Raw genomic sequence first — 20,196 nt, forward strand, 5'->3', positions numbered from 1 at the left:
GGGCGTCTGGGCTCCACCCCGCTCCCCCCCTTCGGGTGTGTGTGCGTCCTGCTCCGTCTGAACGCCGGCGGGTGGAGGGAGTGAAATCATGTCTCTGAATGTCAGCGAGTGACCATGTTTCGACTAAATGCACGAGGAATAGTTTGTATACAGCTGAGGTCTCCAGTCTAGTATTTTCACACAAAGTCAAAATGGGTGAAAATTGCAAATATATATATATGTATATATATTCCCATGGACACAGACACACACACACACACACACAGATATATATATATATATTGCAACTGTTGGTATATTTAGCAATGAATGCGGCTGAGATGGTTTGAAGGGAAATTCACCCTAAAACATGACCTCATGTGAGAACTTGTGTCATTTCTGTCACCTTGACACGTTCAGTTGACGTTTCTGAACCGTTTTCATATTCATTTCCTGTAACAAGAGGAGCCAAAACTATAAATATAAAGTGTCGGCGAGTCACTTTGTAGCCTCAGAGACTAACTTTGTGGTCACTGTGTCTGTATCCAGTATCTCTCAGAGATAAGGGCACATAGTCTGGCTTAAAACCATTAGCACCACTGTGATCAAGCCTCTCTTTCTCTCTTTTTATTTTCTGGGGTTAAAAATGCTCGACAACATTCCATGAGCCTTCAAGGTCAGGCGAGAGTGACCGGAAGTACAGCGAAGTGAAACCAGCAAATTGAGCATAAACCAAATGAAGTCTGCGTGTTTTGGACAGAAATATCAGAAGCGTTGGGCAGTTTTAGGGTGGGATTTTCCACTAGTGAATGGGGGATATTATGGTTTGGCCATTGCCTAGCACTTGCCTCGAGATTCAAGTTTAAATGGATACGGTAGTACACTACAAATGTCAACACCATTCCAGGTTGACTTTTTTTGAATCTTTTTTTTTGTTGTTTTGTTTTTATTTTTTTAAGATTACTTTTCTTCTCTTTTTCTTTTTCTTGAACTGAGACCCGTCCCCTCTCCCCGAATGGATAAGCTAGTCTACTAAGATGTGTAACATTCATCAGCTGTAAACTGCTGTCAGTTTGAGAAGAAATGAAATTACAGCAAGAGCCATGCTACCTTAAAGTCCAAGCTACAAGATGCGAAACAAAAAAAAACAACAAAAAAACGACATTTTCTGGTGTTGTGCAAGGGAAAAATGAACAATTTGAATGTTTTCCCTCCTCCCCTTTTTTTGAACGAATTTAGGGGTAATTATAGTTAAAGAGCTAACAAAAAAACAACAACAAAAAAATTACAGTGTGCAACAGGTGATGCTGTCTTTATTTCTGTCCAAATGAGGCTGAAATTTTAGTGCCACTGGACAAACAAATTGTTCAAATTATAAGTGGCATGTCTTATTTTCTTCCTTAATGGTCCAATATCATTACTTTTCTTTAGGAGCAATAAATTATTTATTGCTCCAGAATTAAAATTGTTGAAATGCACTTACCTTCAAATAAAACACCCTGTGTGCTTGTTTGGATAGACTGGCGATCAAGCAGCCCTCTCCAAATACTGCATGTAATCTAACAGAATAGAGCAGCTGGCGGCGCCTCAGAAAAGTATTCATACCCCTTGAAGTTTTTCATGTTTCCAAGCTAAAACTGCGAATCTCTGTGTGGAACAGACCAACACAAACCAGAGTGGGACTGCGAACAATTCAGGCACTACAGTTTGCAAAAAGCCACGCAGGCACAGCAAATAAAAATGTAACTTTTTGAGGGAGACAATCGCCCTGAACACAACTTCTCTCATTAGAACATGGTGGTGGAAGGATCATGCTGATGGGATGTTTTTTCTTCAGCAGGCCACTTGTGTCCAAAAAAAGACACACGAGACGCTAGAAAATCAAGCAGTTCTGCAAGAAAACCTGCTGCAAAAAACTTGAGATTTCCTTGTGATCGGATGATCCAGACTGAAATCCAATGGAAAACTTGTGGCAAGACTTGAACGTTACTGTTCAGCCGGTCTCCTTCCGGTCTCAGCGGGACAGAGACCGTTCACCAGCAGGTCAGCATCTGGAAGTGCAAATCTGGTGGAGACTTACATCAAAACGCTCGCAGCTGCAACTGAACGGCGGCTCTACAATATGAACGCAAACACACGCCGCACTTTTCAGATTTGAATTTGTGAAAAAAGAAAAAAAAGAAATCTGTGCACCAATTTGGTTCACAAATGTGTTTCTCAAGGAAATGCCATCAACGTTTGTGGATATCACAAAATATGAAAAAGTTCAAGGAGTATGAAGTGAGGTGATATGACCCAAATATACGCCATAAAATGTTTTAAATGTAATTATGAAGTAAAATCATGCCACCGGAAGATAAAGTGGACTGAATTGAGAGCACTTCTTATCAAAATTTAGGATATAAAATGTTCTTAAAGTCAGCAATGAATTAAAATGCCGGTTCTACACTAAACTAAAACATTTGATAATGTTGGCAAACAAACAGCAGCTATTATTTATTTAAAGTCTTCTTCTTTAATGAAGTGTGTTGTGCTGTTTTGTAGAGTTTGACATCTGGAAACGATTTGAAATCATTTAAAAGCAAACAAAAAAAAAAAAAAAGGCTTCCAGAAAGTGATTTGCACTTGAATAATTAAAGACCAGAGAGTATTACCAAACCTCTGGCGTGACTGAGGTTGGAGTTGAATTTTTCTATACCAAAAATTATTCCTAGTCATTTTTCTAATTTGCTTTACGTGATCTAAATGAAAAGCTCTGTCTAGCATTAGCATTTAAGGTAGTATGGCACACCCCTTTTAAAACATTCAAGGGTGGGGATCCAAATAATGCCTTGTGTACAATTCCATCTTACAGCAACAATTTCTCCATTGTTCATCCGTGAGAGCTTTGGTTAGCTGAAACCATGTTAGAGTGGCAACAAAAAATAATAATAATAAACCAAACTGAAGGAAAAAACTAAACAAAAACAAAACATAAAAACAAACCCAAAAACCTAAATAAACGTACAGGGAATAAATTACAACGAACAAATATCAGAACAACATGATCATTGAGAGAAAGATCTATCTTGACTGGTTCTAAATCCACTATTCACTACAAGTATTATATAAATGAGTCCTATAGAACATCTACTTTGTAATTACAGGAGATAGAAAAAGAGCGCGAGGAGGGAGGGGGCTAAATATGAGAAAAAGGAGAGGTAGAGCGAGGGAGAACAACAAAGCACTACACTGGTATCAAAGACAGCACTCTGTTTACAAGTTAACTGTGATTTCTTTACACACTAATGAAGTACATGGATGAGCAACAAAAGATAGCGGCATCTCTGAGGATGTGGCATGGAAAGAGAGAACGTAATGGATGCACAGTACATTTTTAATAGTATAATACAATTATTAATATAGAAACCACAAAGTATCAATAAAACTCTGATTAAACTTGAAATCGGCAAAGCGTCTTACTTTTTTTTGTCTGTTTTTTTTTTACTTTTGTATTTCTTCTTTTCTTATACATTTGAACATTACAAGTTTTTTTTTTTTTTCCTTTAAATTATTGATCACACCTCCATATCATTTACTTTAGAAGTATCCAGCATATTTATTACCTGGTTGTTTTAAAAGAAAGAAAAAGAAAAAGAAAAAAAATTAAACAAGTGCATAAAAAGAAAACAACGGCATTGATCAAATTTAAAAACCAGACCGCACTCTGGCATGTAACATTACTATTGTTATTATTATTTAATAATAAATCGATGTCAAGAATAAAACCTTTTTTTTTTAAACCACACTTATATACGGTGTAAAGCCGAGTGCGGCTACAGATAGTGAATAATTCAGTGTCATCTTTTGACCCTGTATAAATATCCTCAGGTGAGACGTGGGTCTAAAGTATAGAAATCCAAGTGTACGCTGCGACACGCCCGTTTTTATACACCGAGCCGCTTGTCCAGTTGGGAACACGTTGACCCCGCCCGCCCCCGCCCGAAACGACCCGACCCGACCCGACGCGACCACCAGTAAATCCTTCATGCTGTCCTAAAGCACGAGGCCGTTTGTAAAAAGCCAACATACACATGTGCAAACAAGAGGATGGCCTGTACTTCACAACTCACAGTGCAGCGATTGCTCGCTGTAAAATAGCCTTTCAGTGTTTTCTTTTTTTTTTGACATTTTCGTCACTAGAATAAATTAAAAACCCGCCAATGATTCCACGGTAGAAGTTACGAAGGCTGAGGTATGGTATCAAAATGTTTACTGTCCTAATTCATTCAAAAAAGAAACGATTCAAAGAACAAGCAGTATATATATATTTATATATTTCCATATACATATATATATATATATATATATATATATATATATATATATATATATATATATATATATATATATGCAGATAAAAAGGCTCGACCATAGAGCCCAGGTATTTTGTTCCATGAGGTGAATCAGGAACAAGCAGGATGAAACGGACATTAAACACATATATAGCTAACAGGTTCCTCTCAGCAGTAGAAAAGCGTCAGGATGCGCAGAGCTCTGCGAAATGCCCGCTTCAAGTTCGAACCATCGCGTATCTTCGTACAGTGTGCTTTGGATAAAAATCTTCTTTACTTTTCCTCTCTCTCTCTCTTCATCTCTCCCACTTTGAAGTGATCTTTAAATCATAATCGCTGTTCTTTCTCTAAAAACGGCGCTTAGACTAAACTCACCGGTCATAAATTTGCTGGTATGACGCTTTTAAAACGACTCCGCTTTCAGTATTTACACGGCTGTTAGTGGGCTTTTTTTTTTATACCATCTGTCAGCAGAAACAAACCAAAAAAAAAAGAAAAGAAAAACAGAACAACAACAACAAAAACAAAAAACATAGAATATTGTTTACAGCTTTTTCTTCTATTCACACGCCAGAACGTATTCTTTTGACACACCATCACAAAAATATGCTATTCTCTCACTGAGCTGGTTATATGCAGTGACTGGAATAATATGTACAGCTACATTTCTTTTTCTCAAGTTTCAATTCACAATGTCGTTATATGAAATTTGTTATAGCATATATATATATATTTATATATATTTATATTTCTACACAACAGAAACAACACTTATAAAAAAGGACCATAAAAATATTGGAGTCCTCTTTGTATTGCCCAAAAATAGGTAATCATGGTTTACAATGAGACATCACAAGAAATAAAACGGCTACTAAAATTTATTACTTAGATACCTTCTGTTTAAAATTTCCTTTTTTTTCTCCTCCAAGCCCGACCATACTGAGCTTTTTTTTTTTTTTTTTGCTTAAAGACCGAATGGAACTATCCCAACCACTTTTGTTTCTTTTTTTTTTGCCATTACACTGACCAATACGAAGATGAAGACGTGACTTGCAGATTTTCTTGGCTCTGACCCGCTGTACTTTAAAAACCAAACGAAACAGAAAATAACCAGAAAATGCACTTACAAACTACGAGAAGATAAAAAGTCGAGGCTGAACTCAGGCGACGCGCTAGAAAGTGATCAAAAAACAAAACGCTAAGGGAAGAAGGACATCGGTGAGCGAAGTTGACGTGGAACATCCTACCAAACCAGGTTGTGAAGGTATAGGAGGTTTGGGTTATAGTACAGCAGTTGTTTGTTTTTCTGAGATGACAAACGTTTTTTTTTTTTCTCTCTCTTCTTCTTCTTCTTCCTCACATGGTTCCCGCTTTTCGCTCATTTAGCCATCGGTGACGCTGTAGTGCTTGAAGTTGGATAATCATCACCTGCACACAAAGCCAATTAGAAACTCCGTCCTGTCTGTCCCGGGCCACCAGATATACTCTGCTGGGTAGTGAAAGAAAAGCAAAGGCACAAAAAAAAGGACAAGGTTATTACTGTGTATGGCCAGAAGTGCTTTTGACACCATTTTATACATTTATACGGTTTCCTAACAAAGTGCTACGAATGCTTGCGGAGACGAGGAATCTAAAAAGTAAGCGATGAAGATGAAAACTGTTTCGTGCCTCTGCATTTACTGCAACCCCTAACAAATATGTGTAAAAAGCTTTTAGAAAATATGAATTTCCGATATAATTTGGGGAAAAAAATCAGTGAGGTTTTAACCTCCTTTATATTATTTGTTTCCTGTTTTAAGGTGAGTCATGTACACCTAATTAAATGTTCATAGATGCTGTGGATGCTCTCCATATCAAGCAATAATATCAGCGTTGGCCAACATCAGGCGTTCTTTTTTAAATATTGATGTTTGGCCAAATAAATAAAACTGGGCCAATATTTACAACTGATATTTATTTTCTTCTTGTTTGTTTCTGCAGGGATAAAGGAGATCGGTCATGTGGGATTTCCCACAATCCTTTGGGAATTGTGGGAAGTTCAACTGAAGCAGATAATCAGTTGTGAAGTCAGCAGTGTAGTCATTTTTTTTCAAAATGTCGAAAGAGTTGGGAAATGCATCATACATAAAATATTGGTAAATATCGGTTATTGTCTATAACGGCAATATTAGGATCAGATATCAATATCGGCTGACCATTTCAGCCGATATTGATATCTGATCCTAATATTGCCTAAAATTTCTATTATTAGAGTTTTTAGACTCTAAACTAGAGAAACGCTTGTGGAGGCATCGATTTTGTCAAAAATTATTATTTTTTTCTTTCTTGAAAGAAAAAATTCCTCAGGATATTGCAAAGGAAAGGGTTGCTTCTAAATTTTTTTGGATAAGATTGTGCAACTTTTAATTTCAAGCTTCTTACACATCTTTAGTCGGGATGCCAAATGACAGCGGAGGGTGCTGCAACTGTGTTGAAACTACAGTGGTTTACGCAATCTTCATGAATGTGTTTGGACATAAAAGTACAATAAAATTACATCCCACTGTTGCGTGAAACAAAGCCAAAGGGGCTGTTTAAATGAAAATTAACACATCACAATATTGCACAAAGGAGCCCTGGGTATGTCAGACAGAAATAGAATTATTTCCTTTTTCTGGAATCGTAAGTCCTGACAATTTCATTGCACAAACAAGTAATTTCAGCAAACTGGTTGATAGGAGAGAAATAATCGTTGGATCACTTGTTAGAGGAAGGATTTTGAGAGTTTTCTTTACTATAAATAAAATGTGCGGCCACTTTCGCTTCTGTAGCAGCAGGGTGTTGACTCATTGAGTTGTTGGCAAATGATTGGCTAAAACAAGACACTACTCCAGGATGAATGCATGTCAAATGATAAAATGAGAAGATTAAAAAAATGAAGAGCTGACGGTATGTTAGTGTGTGGGACTTGAGCGACTCAGTTCCTCAGACAAATCAGCTGGGATTAGTTTTTATTTTTACTTGAACATGGATGTTTTTGGGGGTTTTTTACGAAAGAAAGAGACAGAAACACTCTGTTTCACACACACCTGTACCACCAGCTCCAGCATTTTGATAAAGAAGTGGTGAAAAACGGCGAGGAATATGTGATGAACAGACATTAAAACAATACTTTAGAGAAAAGCACAGTAAATAAAAGGCAATACCTCTGATGAGATGGCAACCGGCCACCTGTTCAATGGTATCCGTTTGTAAAAGCTGTCGCAATCAACGGGCCCTAAAAGTGTACAGTTAGTGCTGTTGTCAGTATGCATTTCAAAGAGAGAAAAAGTGAGTATCATATCAACGGTTGTGTTTTTTCTAAGTTTTTTTTATTTGATTTTTTTTTCTGCTAGCATGAATGTGAAGGTTTGGATTGAACTGGATCTCGTAGAGAAGCAAAACTTTTCATGGAAAACAGAGAAATAATTACAACTGGAGGGGGAAAAATACTACTGAAAAATACTATTGAAAATACCAAAGTCTTTTCAATAAAGTAAATGACTTGTGCTGCATTTAATAATTTAAGGTGTTGTCGGTTTAAACATTTTTTCTTGTAACAGGGGAATGTCCAGGTTATGAGTTTTTAGACTGAATATAAAAACACGTGAAAGAGATAATAGTAATAATACACACAATCCCCATTCATCCCAACATAAACAACTGATTTCATCTGAGAACATGGAGAAAACGGCGTCATAAACACCCCTCTGAAGGATCAGAAGGGTTTTGAAGATTGAAGGGTTTTCATAACGACGCTCAGTTATCAGGACTTTGCGAGCTTTCCTGCTGACAGGTCTCTAGGAACCCATGGATCTGAGCACAAAAGAGAAGCACTTTCAGCAGCGATTATTTGTCTTTATCACCTCAATCAGCTAATTGCGCTCTAATTGTCTTGCATGGGGGGGGGAATGTTAAGATCATTACTGCTTCTTCAGAGCAACTGTTTTCATACTGGCTAAAGGGGCTAATGCAATCAGTGGAGCGTGAAACGGAGGGGCAAATCAGTGAAGCTGAAGTCATCCATGAGGTTGTGAGATATAGTGATTATATACACATTCAGTTCAACAGCATCTCTGATAAAGAAACGAATTATGAAGCACGTTTTACTTCTTGCTCATTTCCTATTTTAATGTTCCGAGCAAGAAGTCAGAAGCTGCTTCACCTCTAAGCGTCGCGGCTCTCTTTTTGATTCACTGCGATTCTCAAGTGGTGATTTAATATATAGTATTACTTTGTGAGCACAAAGCTTGGCTGTAAATACGCAGAACGCTCTGACATATTTCTAAAAGATTGAATACGAGCGTTCTTTGGCCGGTTCCATAAATTATATTGAAGTACAAAGCCAATAAAATTACTGACCACTCAGAGAAGGGCTGCACAATATATTACAAATGCATTGTGGATTATGAACATAATTTTTACATACTCATGTCATATTTCTCCACTGGACAGAGTCTAGCACCAGACACATGTGCTGAAGTTCACAAAATGATGGAAGCAAATATGAGAAAGAGATGGAAAAAAGAAAATAGGGACATATTGTGTCTGATATGGCTACTGTACTTTTCTTTTTTTACCATTATTGCCATGATAGCAAGAAATTCTAATATTGTGCAGCCTTAACTCGGAGGATTGTTTTTATTTTCCTCAAAATCACCGATGGCAATGGATGTATAATAACTAACACAAATGCCCCCGTGTTCATCACTCCACTTATCTGCTGGTAAATCTGTCCTGAAAATGAGCCGCTCTGGTCTTTCTTAATAAATATTTAGCCTTCTACACTGAGACCAACAGATTATGACGCACAGCCAGCAGACCCAAAACAATTAATAAGGAATTTGCCGTGAAAGTGCAAAAACAACCACAGCGTGCATTTGGACAGCATAAATCAATTACAGAGGTTGCAAAATGAAAATGAGAAATGTTTGCCTTCTCCTGAGCTATTTGTGCATTTGCTCTCAGTGACACTGTCAACAAACAAGAGATGCATCAACAGAGCTTCACGCGTCTCCTAATCCGCAGTGAAGATCTGAGAAATGTCCTGAGAAACCTATTTATTTAAAAACATAATGCAATATGTGATTGTGAAAGGAAATCTATGTACTACAAGCACAGAAGAACAGAAATATGATACAATTAAGCAATAAAATAAATGCTACGACACAGATGAACAAATTAAGCTAAAAAAGTAAAAAAACAAACAAACTATAAGCTACCTGAATAAAGGAAAATAAACTATTAATTTATGAAAAAAGCCAAATAAAAACAACCTGTCTGGTGAATTTAGCAAGAGATTTTAAAATGAGAATATAAGATATGTGTTTCCTCATTTTAAGTTTGTTTTATTTTAAAAAAAAAGGTCAACGCATGGCTTTCCAAAATGTATTTAAGGACATGTTTACATATCTTTTCTAGAAGTAAAGTAGCAGCAACAGTGAAACATATGCTGTATTGGCTACTGCAGCTCCCTGTTTGTTTCTCTTGTGTGGCCTCATGTGCCGTAGTGAGATATTTGTGGATATCCATAAGAGCTGAAATGCTAACCTTTTACTTTTCACAACACTCGAAGCAAAGCGTAATGTTTTTAAAGCAGGATAACAATCTCTGTTGCAATGCTTGTCTGCCAAAGATCAATTCACACAGCACCTAAATCATGTTATGACACAGGTATTAGAGTCTTATTGAAACAGAGAGCAAACGTGCTAACATTAGCCTAGCACATCAATTAAGTCTTCAGCAGGAAAACATTGTTATCAGGAGCAGGACATGAATGTATTAAAGATTTTTAGCTTTAGAAACCAATAAGAGCAATGTGTGTTATAATCGACATACTGTACATAAAAGCAGATGTTAGCAAACACTTTGAATCTACGGTTGAGACTAAACTTGTCACAAAAAACAGCATCTAGAACCTCTCTGTAATATTGATGAAATATGGTGTCATATTTTATTTACAAACCGTACATGGGATTTACTTAAAGTAAGTTTAAAACAAAGCCCCGGTATCAGCAACTGAATCAGATTAAATGACTCTGGAGGTATTAAGAACATAAATCTTTATCTTTGCTACTAATTTCCTCCTTTGGTTCAGTCACAAAATGCAGCACAAAAATGCTAACATAGCATTTAGCTACAGCTAGCGATTTAGTGACGCACAAATGTTGAACTACGCCTACAGTGGAATGAGATTTTTTTCAGTGAAGTTTGGGTGTTAATTTTTTTCTGACGGATCCCGAACATAACGTTTAATCTCATACACCGTCTCTCTCTACATTTTCTGTTGTTTGTGAACTCTGCAGTGGAGATTTTCTGCAGTGGAATACGATGCAGATAAAGCAAGAGACCATTTTTCCAGTGCTGTGAGAAGACAGGACACTGTGCAGAAAGCAATGTGTAGAAAGTCTGCTGTCTTTACAGCACATCCTGAATGGTGGGTGACAATGCTGGAAGTGTTCAGAGCTTTTAGGAGAAAAATGTCTGTAAGTAGCCTGGAGCGAATGCATCCTTACATGCCCTCCCAGGAGAACATCTCTTAAGACATTTCAGAACAGTGCAAGGCCTAAATGTTAAAGTGATATGATTTTTTTCCCTTTTATCTAAGGCTTAAATATTTCCAAATGTTATTTTGCACTGTATTTCTATGGATGTCTAATATTTGTTAGTCTTTGCTTTTGCTAAACTTACTCTGAAGCCAAAGCCAGCTGCTATTTTCAGACTCCACATGTACTAAGTGATTGATGGTAGAAGTGAAGCAGTGTGCAGAAGGGTCCTCTGACTTTTTCACTTCATGCAGTGCTGGAAAAAAAGAGCTAATGAAAAGGTAAAGGCTGCAGCTCAAGAAGTCTATCCAGCTTTATAGATTTATTACCAAACTGGTTGACATTTCTGCTGGATACTTGTGTGTTAAGATTTCCGGCAGGCTTTATTAAAAAGATCACTCTGGGTTTTAAATACCACAATAGTTTACTCTAACATTATTATAACTCACAGCTACATGGGACTTGGGAGCATTTTTGTAGAGCTTATTTTTTTTGCTTGTATGACTTTGATCACTTCATCAAGTTAAAGAGTTAAACAGGGATCTGTGCTCATCTGAGCAAAATTAGGTAATACGGGCTGTCTGAAAACCTTTTATTTAGGCTCCATCTATGCACATAATTATAGTCTAACACTTGAAAGCTGAGACAACAACCAGCTGCTGATCTGCAGAGAAAATGAAATCAACATGGGGGACACTTGGAGTGAGAAAACCTGCCTGGAAGTACTGGTCTAGTGAAGGAACTGATCTGGGACATATGGGCTTCTGAAATTAAAAAGTGGCGTTTTCTAATCACCTGTATGAAGTCTGATTCATAACATGGTGATATATAAACAGTATAGAAAACAGAAAATCTAATTCAGCCCTTTGCAAAATTCTATCCACATTTTATAACTATATTTTGCCATTTCATCCTCCAGAATAAACTATCTAGAACCTATGTACTTAAACAACTGCATTCCAGCTTTTTAAATTTTTGGCAGCAAGTTTTGGTTATTAATTTGTGAAAATAGTATGCGTTTCAAATCTCATTTAGGCAAGTTGACTCGAATACAGCATAACAGATCCTGATCAAACTAAAATCTTTCCTGCAAGTAAATATTGCTTATTGGAATCATATAACCACATCTGCTTGGAGTGCACTGAGAGCAGATTTAAGAAAACGACTTGAAGTTATCTGTTGTCAGAGCAAGCACAAAATGCGTCTTTGCGGTTTTGGATGGCTGCACTTCATGCTTGCAAAAAACTTGAAACAACTAAAACTGGGAAAGGAAATCATGAAGGCCGAAACGAGTGGTTCTCTGCATTAATTTGATTTTGAACAATGCTCTAAGAACCTGATTATTGTCGGATGCATAAGTTGCCACCCTGATTACTCTTATGCACTATCAAGAAATCTGCCTTGTGTGTACTAAATGTCATTAAATACCCTGGTAGTACTCTATAATTTAAGGTGTCAGGGAAAAATAATGTTATTTAAAGAATTTGATGCAGTTTTTGCATATCACAATTCAAATTTCTTTTATCACAAACACTATGCATAGTTTGAGTTGCTGTCTAAACTTAGCTCCCAAAACCTGCTGGTGAACTGTTTGTGATTATTTGTCAGCCACACTCCCAGTCAAAAGCTTGCAATTTGTTTCTAGTTGAAAAAAAAAAAATATATATATATGATTTATTCTGTCCAAATTTAGTTTTTTGTTTACAGTTAAAAGCAGAGAGAAGAGCAGCTAAAATGCAACTTATTTAGCTTTATGATGTCCAAAGCAAAGTGCTGAGCTTATGACTTTTTCTATAAAATGTTTCAGCACACAATTAAAAGTGTTTCAAGCCAAGTTATCAATAAGTTACAACGGAATAATAAGCATATTAGCAAAGTGTTCTGTATGAAGACATTCGAAGGAACCAAATATGAGTTGATTGAAGATTGTAGCTGCATCATGGAATGCATATATCATCCAGAGCATTACTGCTGAGTATGCAGCATTCAGAGAGTGCTTTGCTTTTAATAAAGTATCAAATTGGTATCAGAAAGTGCATATTCCTTGAAAACCGAGTAAAAATCCAGTTAAGGACATCTCTACCTTCATGCATTTTCTATGGGCTAACAATAAAATGATAAATATGAACATTATCTCACTTTCTTACAGCTTCTATCGACAAAGAATCTAAGAAAATCCCCTGCTAAGAGCCAATTTCAAGTACTTCAACTGGAAATGCAAGTTTATACAGAAAGAGAATGTGAAAAGCTACACATCAACAGTGCTCTCGTCAGACAGTAGACCACATAATCCGAGCTCAAATACTCACAGTAATGCTGGGTCCAAACCCAGAGCCGGGCTGAGGACTAGCAGCGCTGATGTAGTTCCCCACGGCTGAATCCTGGTTGCTAGGTCCGTACAGGTCAGCCACAGGCCCTGGACTGTTGGCGCCGGGAAAACCGCCGGGCCTCGACGGGTTGGCGCCTGCACACAAACACACGGAGGAGCGGAGAAGTTTAGGGAAACTCGTCACCCATCAGCACCGCCCTTTAGTGCTCTGACCCCCACTGGACACTTTTGAGTTGACAGAACACATAACTGGATTCATTTGTTCGAGTCAAGAAGGACTTATCTGCAGCTTGTATTGGATATCTTGATGTAGCAAAGGAAAAATTCAGGCCTAATTTTTCTTGAAATAAGGTTGAATCCAGTATGATTCTAAAAGAATCTACATGCTGTGTGTCTAATGCACACAAACATTCGCTTTGCTTAATCATGCACAAAGAAAACAGGCGACATACTTCCATCATGCTAGTAAATTTGTAGGTTGCAGTGCTCTCATGCATAATGTGAGGGAGTACTTCTAAAATAACCATTTATACTTAACGAATATTATATTATTATTATATAAGGCTATGCTCAAGATTTAAAGTTTCTCAGGAGAATTCCAAACATTTGATCGTAGGTTGTGCTTCTTCTCCTGTTTAAAAAAAACGTGATGTAAAGTAAAAAAAAAATAAATTACCTAAACGTTGCTTGCATCTCAAGTCTATAAGAATAACTTCCAGTAAAAAGTAAAAAAAAAAACAAACAAAAGGGGGCTTTTTGGACAGTAAAAGGCAAAAAACGAGCAATATAAACGACTGACCCGAGAGTTCGTTTAGAGGTTTGAACTTCGAGGGAGATAAAACAGAAATACTGTACAGAACTTACCACCTCTGCCCTGTGAGTAAGAGCAACTCAGACTAATAAAATTTCTTTTGAAAATCCATATGCCCACTAAAGGCCAATAACACAGGCAATGCAAGGGAAAAACAGGCAGGGAGAAAGAAAAATGTGGTGATCTCTTAACAGCAATCTCCTTTGCTGTCAGCTTCACATAACCCTCCGTCTCACCCTCATTCACACGCAGACTGAAACGTTGGGGGGAGAGAAAAAAGCCGTACGGCATTAAAAAGAAAAATCTCCCGAGCACAAAAACAGCTCGATCTTGTGTATATATGGGACGGCGAACCCTGCGACGCCTGAGAGGAGGTCTTTTGTATAACGCATTAAAAACCACATAGTGTGAGAGCAGTGCACTCAATGTTGCTGGTTGCAGGCAAACACAGTAAACTAGACTTGTCACCTTGTTTAATGTGTCGCTGCTCCATCTATCAAAGCTATATTAGAGAAGTTAACTCCGTTTAAAGGAACGCCTCAGATATCCATTTATAGCACTCCAGGAAAATGAAGCCATCTCGCTAAACACACATCTGGAAGTGTTGACACTGCTGTTTGACTGTAAAGACTTTAAACAGCGAGCAGCTACTGCTCTTATCTTGCCTGCACAGCCCCCAGTGGGCTGGCTTATTACATAATTAAGGATTTTTTCAGTTGAAATGGCAATCCTCATTATCTGTAACTGGTGATTTTTATTGGAGTGCAGCATCTCCCCCTTTAATATCCATACATAACTGATTTTCATTTTACAACATAAAAAGCAGAAGATGCGCTGGCTGCGCATTTACAAAACAGTATCAAGTGAGACACTCAGATTAGTTTATTTCATCAGTTCACAACAAATATAATCTCAATGCACTTTATCAAAAATAACAGATCAAATGTATTTAATGTATTAGTTTTCTGTATTTTAGAATGTTTTTTGAGATAAAAACTTTAAAATCATCTAATGCTAAAATGGTCTCTGTCGTTAACACTGAAAACTATTTTCATACAAACAGAATATTCCCATATAACATGTATACTGTCTTAAAATCAGTTTTTCCCATTTTATTTGAGCTGTAGCCAAAATAAAGCATATTTTGTGAATCCAAATTTTTAACTTGATCAGGTTAGGCAAGGACAAACAATTTTAAAAGGGTTTTATAAAGAAATTTGAATAATTCTGTTTCTTGAGTTTTTTGGTGCCTACTTTGTGAATGTCCATTGTTGTATTTAAGCAATTGAGTCATTTCATAAATTTATGACATATGCTTCGCTTTGTTCTGACAGTTGCAATGGAAAGATAAATGTGTGGGTAAAAAATCAAGGGAATCAGAGAGAGGAAATCCTAAAAAAAGATTCTGCTGACCTCATAATGAAGAATTTACTTTCAAAGACATTTTCTTTTTGTCAAAATTCATCCTAAAATAATTCAAAATTTTTACTCTTAAAATCTTAAAAACCAATTTAAGTACAGATGCACTAAGAAATTGTTAATAGCAAGACTCAGAAGCTCTATAGCTTTATCAACCCTGATCAGCATCCAATTGGAAACTCAAAAACACAACATTCACTGAGGAAGTTGCGACTGAGAGAAGAACACTCCATGTTACATTTCAGTATCAAGTAAATATATGTAAAGTGTAAGGAAGCACAGAAATGTGATTGTGAAAAAACATGATTTCTCTATACATAAATGTCTGCTGTTAATTCAAAGAGCAAGCCTTCAGGGGATAACAGGAAGGCGAAACAAATAACAGCAAAGTGGGAGTGTTTAGTTTTTTTTAGCCTTCTGGAAACAAAAGCAGGTTTATGAACATCTCAGAATAAGGGTCTAAGTTTTTTTTAGTAATACACACATGCACTCCTGTTTACAGTTAGCAATGCTAACCTTGCTAACCTTGTCCTTTAATATAGAATGCCAAAGACAACTTGTGTTAAATTATAATTAGGACAACTTAAAATGTTATCATTTTTCTGTTTTAAAATATCAGCAAAACCCCTTTTCACATGGAGGTTTCTAATTAATAAAAAAAAGTAAAAATAATAAATGGAAATACTGCTAACAGTAAGAACCAGTGAAAACAGTATCGACTGGTCACAGCTACACAAAACTGGAGATGTTCAATTAGCCAAAAACTCTTGGCACGTTTCTAAATGTACAATAAAACATTTCAAATTAGCTGATGCCAACTGAGTGACCAATCACAGCTAAAGGATCTACGAAAAAAATCCCTTTTTTTTCTTTTATTTCTTTTAAATTACATCTAGATAGCATTATTGTCTCTAAACCTAACATGAGACAAAAGGAAGGATAGAAAAAAAAATCAGCTTATAAACAATAAGGATAAGGATTTAGTGCAATCTGACTCTGGATGGCCTGCAGATGTAACAGCTGGGCATCCAGAGATTACAAGAAAATACAAACTGACAGATCTCACACATACCATTGCTCCCTTGTTGGTTTTAAAGCAGATTACCTACCAGAACCGGGTTTTATTTTTTTTATATTTTACTTTTATAGTTAATACTAAGATCAGTGAATCTCTCAGACCAAATATCCAAACTGCTGCATTCAGGTCAACATCTTCTACCACACAAGATGCTTCTTAAATACAGTTCCTCATAAGAGAATGCACTTATAGTACATACAAAAGCAAAATTTAGTTTTCATTTTAAAAGTCTAATCACGACTACTTGTTGCTCTAAAACATAAAACACATTTGAAATCCTTTTGATGAGACTCTTTGCCGTCTGTGTGCCATACTTTTCTTCCCTTCAGTCTAATATCCTGCTTCTCAAAACAATCATAAAATGGGGGGAAATGACACAATGCAGCAAAGATCAAAGTGAGCACGTAAAGTGGCTCTATTTATTATGCAAAAAAGAAAAAGTTTCTTCTTAAGTGTTCATTGTTTTACAAGCATCACTGCCTAATAATGTGAGCAATCTCTCCCACACTTAGAAGTCTTAAGGGTTTCAAAGAAAAATGCCACTCACTCCTACCTTTACTCTCATCTTTGGCTGTTCAAAATTCATATAAACCTGAGCACTGCTAGAGAGGCCTCTGTACTCTCTGACATCATCAGTAATTACTTTGTTCACATGCAAATGAGGGATTACATTCTGTATGTGTCGGCCCCTTATGTGCAAGCAGGGACTGGAGGGAGGGGGGAATCTTTGCAAAGAAACAACAAAATCTACATTTGAATTTGAAAAAGGAGGAAGGACATGCAATGCTAATTTGTCAGCAAGATGTTGTTTTGTAATTTTTTTTTCCTTTAAAGGGGATTTTTTTTTTCTTTCATCGACAAAGGTGAAACAAATATATGCTTTAAAAAGAAAAGACTTGATCATCTGCATGGAATAATGTCATGAATCAAACTGAAAAGTCCAAAATGTGAGATAGATGCTCAGATACAAACCTGGGTTCTTAAACTGATCCGGGCTGTGTAGGTGCTGTAGGGGGGAGTTGCAGGCGGAGGTGGCATGCTCACTGTGCAGCATCTGAGCCGCCTGGGGCCCCAGGGAGCCATAGTCAGCAAAGGAGCAGGGCCCCCCCCTCTGGTCACTGGGCGCAGAGTAAAACCCATAATCGGGGAGGCCTGGGAGATACAGTATAAGGGTGGGGAGGAGGGGGAGGGGAGGGGACTCCATCATTGTGGAAATAAACTCTTTTTCATTGTCAAAGTCAGCGTCCAAATTGCTAAGCATAATGTGCTGGAGTCTTACACCGCCTTCTGATTACATCTTTTTTAATTGGCCCTCCCCGCCCTCCCTCCCCTGCAGCTCCTGCCATGTGCCCAAGGCCCTCTTCCCCTTCTTGCCCCTCACCCATCCCACCCGGCCTACGGCTCTTATTTGAGATATGCAGCTGTGGTGTGAAAGCTCGCGCCGTAATTCGGCTGCATAAATTATCTAGCTCATTGAATGTCTTTGTAACAGGAACTCCTGGCTTTTCTGACTTCATTCAACTTAACCAAACAGTCTTCAGCTGAAACCAGGTATTAAGGTACACTGTAAACCCCCTCACTGTTAGACATTAAATCACACTTTTCTGTTTTAGTTCATTTGTCAGATTATTGTTAGAGAAACCTTTTCAGTAACACTTTATTTATTTATTAGCGTAAGACTGACCTGAGACTGTCATAAACATGACATAAAACCATGAACATGAATGACTCTTCAGAAATGTTTACGACTGTTCACCTGAAATATCATTCGGTAAATAATGACACTTTTAATGCAAAAGTGTACTAAAAGTTGCATTAAACGTGCAAACTTTGAATTATTCAGTAAATAATGACACTTTTATTACAAAGTTCAATTAGAACTGGCATTTAAAAGTGTCATTATTTACCGAATGATACTTCATGACAACAATCAAGCATTCATAAAGACTCCTTCATGTTCATAACAGATGTTATGTTTATGACAGTCTCATGTCAGTCTTATGCTGACATGAGAATAAAATGTTACCACTTTTTCTTTAACTTTGGAAGTTTACACACATTTTTCTTTCAGCCGTATGACTTGCACAAAAACAATATGGGTATTCTTCCACACGCCTCTCTCAATAGTTTGCTTGAATTTTGGCTCGACTGGGTCAGGTTTGTAGGCTGCCTTGCTCTGACATACCTTTTCAGTTCTGCCCACCTTTGCTTTATATTTGCCACTCCAAAGATCGACTTTGCTGTCTATCAGCCACTTTAAAACTAAGGGCATCTTCATACCAATAGTTATGTAATTTAGACCAAATTGTTGAGTTTGTTGACATGTAACTTTTCTGGTTGGTTCAGTTTCTTTTCACATAGAGAAAACTCAAATGGACCAAAACATGTCACTACAAACTAAACTAAAACATTCAGTCTGTTTCTTGGTCTGACGTGTCAAAGGTTGGGAGAACCAAGGAAGCAGACGCTGAGTTATCCTTCATTTATTCACTGGATTTTTTTATTTTTCTCTATAGCATTATACGCAACATTATTTAAAAAATACAGTATTTTGAATAATTTTGAGAAAATGTTTTTATAGGAATTTATGCAATGTGAAAAAACAAACAAACAAACAGTACCATTGCCTACTGGATCATAAGTGATAGGTGCTGGTAGATGTCAGGTTGAGACTGGGTCACACTCACACCATAAACAACCCGATCTGGAGTTCATTTGGAACCAAATCTAAACCGTTTGAGAGAACCGAACCACAACCTGTTTTAAATGGACTGAGCAGAAGAGGTGTGGAAACACTCTGGTTTATTGGTCAGCTGAGGTTCATAGTCTGTTTACAAAACCCATCTGATCAGAGCTTCAACTTCCTGACAGTTATGTTGAGATGCTGCTTCAATATTGTCATGAAGTGTTTTCTTTACACAATATTGTCAAACAAGGAAGCACCATATTTAAGGTTGTTGCTTTAAAATTAGGGCTGTTCCTTTAACAGATTCATTTACAGAAGATAAATAATTTAAAAGTAACACATTTAAAGGGATTGTGGAATTTAAATCCAAAAGCTCTGTGAATTAGTATTTAAATTAGTAAATATCAGATGTCGCAGCGCTAGTGGATGATATGCGATCTACGTGATCCTCCCTCTTGCTTGAGTTTTTCTAGTAGTGGTAACCAAACAAGAGACATAAGAGAATCAAATTAGAAAACTTGAACTTTGGCCTGAATGCATCACAAGCCCCACAAAGCTGCACCCACGTCTATGCTATTGTTGCACGGAGCAGGAGATATTCTTACTTAGATTTTAAACAATTTTTTAAAAAAAGCTGCTTAAAATACATCTATAGGGGGCCGATATTTATCCCAAATATTGCAAAATAACCAGAAGCTTACAAAGCTGTAACATTATATGTGGCTTTTTCAAATTGTTTAAAGGCTTTACAATACAAGTGTATGAATATTTCTGAATTTTAAGGAGGAAAAAACTTTTCTCATTATTCTAAACCAAGTTGTACAATTGGAAAAAACAGAAAAAAAATCATCTTAATCCGATTAAATATCAGGCAGTGAGGAGGAAAAAAAAAACCAAGATAATAAAATCCACAAGTGTTATATTTTAGGTCAGATCTATCCAAATGGACTGACAGAGGAGGGAGATAAAACTGGCAAATCATTAAAAAAACACATCA

The 20,196-nt window shown here is 36.9% G+C and overlaps 1 protein-coding gene across 13 annotated transcripts in view; it reads right to left on the reverse strand.

Moving 5' to 3' along the window:
• Nucleotides 1-4,378: 4,378 nt before the first annotated feature.
• The window catches only part of msi2b (musashi RNA-binding protein 2b), a 277,823-nt gene continuing 262,005 nt past the window's right edge, over nt 4,379-20,196 (reverse strand). For 3 of the 13 annotated variants that reach the window (XM_055043785.1, XM_055043779.1, XM_055043780.1), the window contains 3 exons: nt 17,486-17,665; nt 13,186-13,340; nt 4,379-5,741 (listed from right to left, as the gene is read on the reverse strand). In XM_055043785.1, coding sequence (XP_054899760.1) covers nt 5,670-5,741; nt 13,186-13,340; nt 17,486-17,665 — 407 coding nt within the window. In that variant the 3' untranslated portion in view covers nt 4,379-5,669. Of the gene's footprint in view, nt 5,803-7,498; nt 7,570-13,185; nt 13,341-17,485; nt 17,666-20,196 lie in introns of all 13 variants that reach the window. The other 10 variants (XM_055043792.1, XM_055043790.1, XM_055043787.1 and 7 more) reach the window with 6 other exon arrangements.

Source organism: Poeciliopsis prolifica, unplaced genomic scaffold (genome assembly GCF_027474105.1).
Source record: "Poeciliopsis prolifica strain line A6 unplaced genomic scaffold, Auburn_PproV2 SCAFFOLD019, whole genome shotgun sequence".
Taxonomy (NCBI): domain Eukaryota; kingdom Metazoa; phylum Chordata; class Actinopteri; order Cyprinodontiformes; family Poeciliidae; genus Poeciliopsis; species Poeciliopsis prolifica.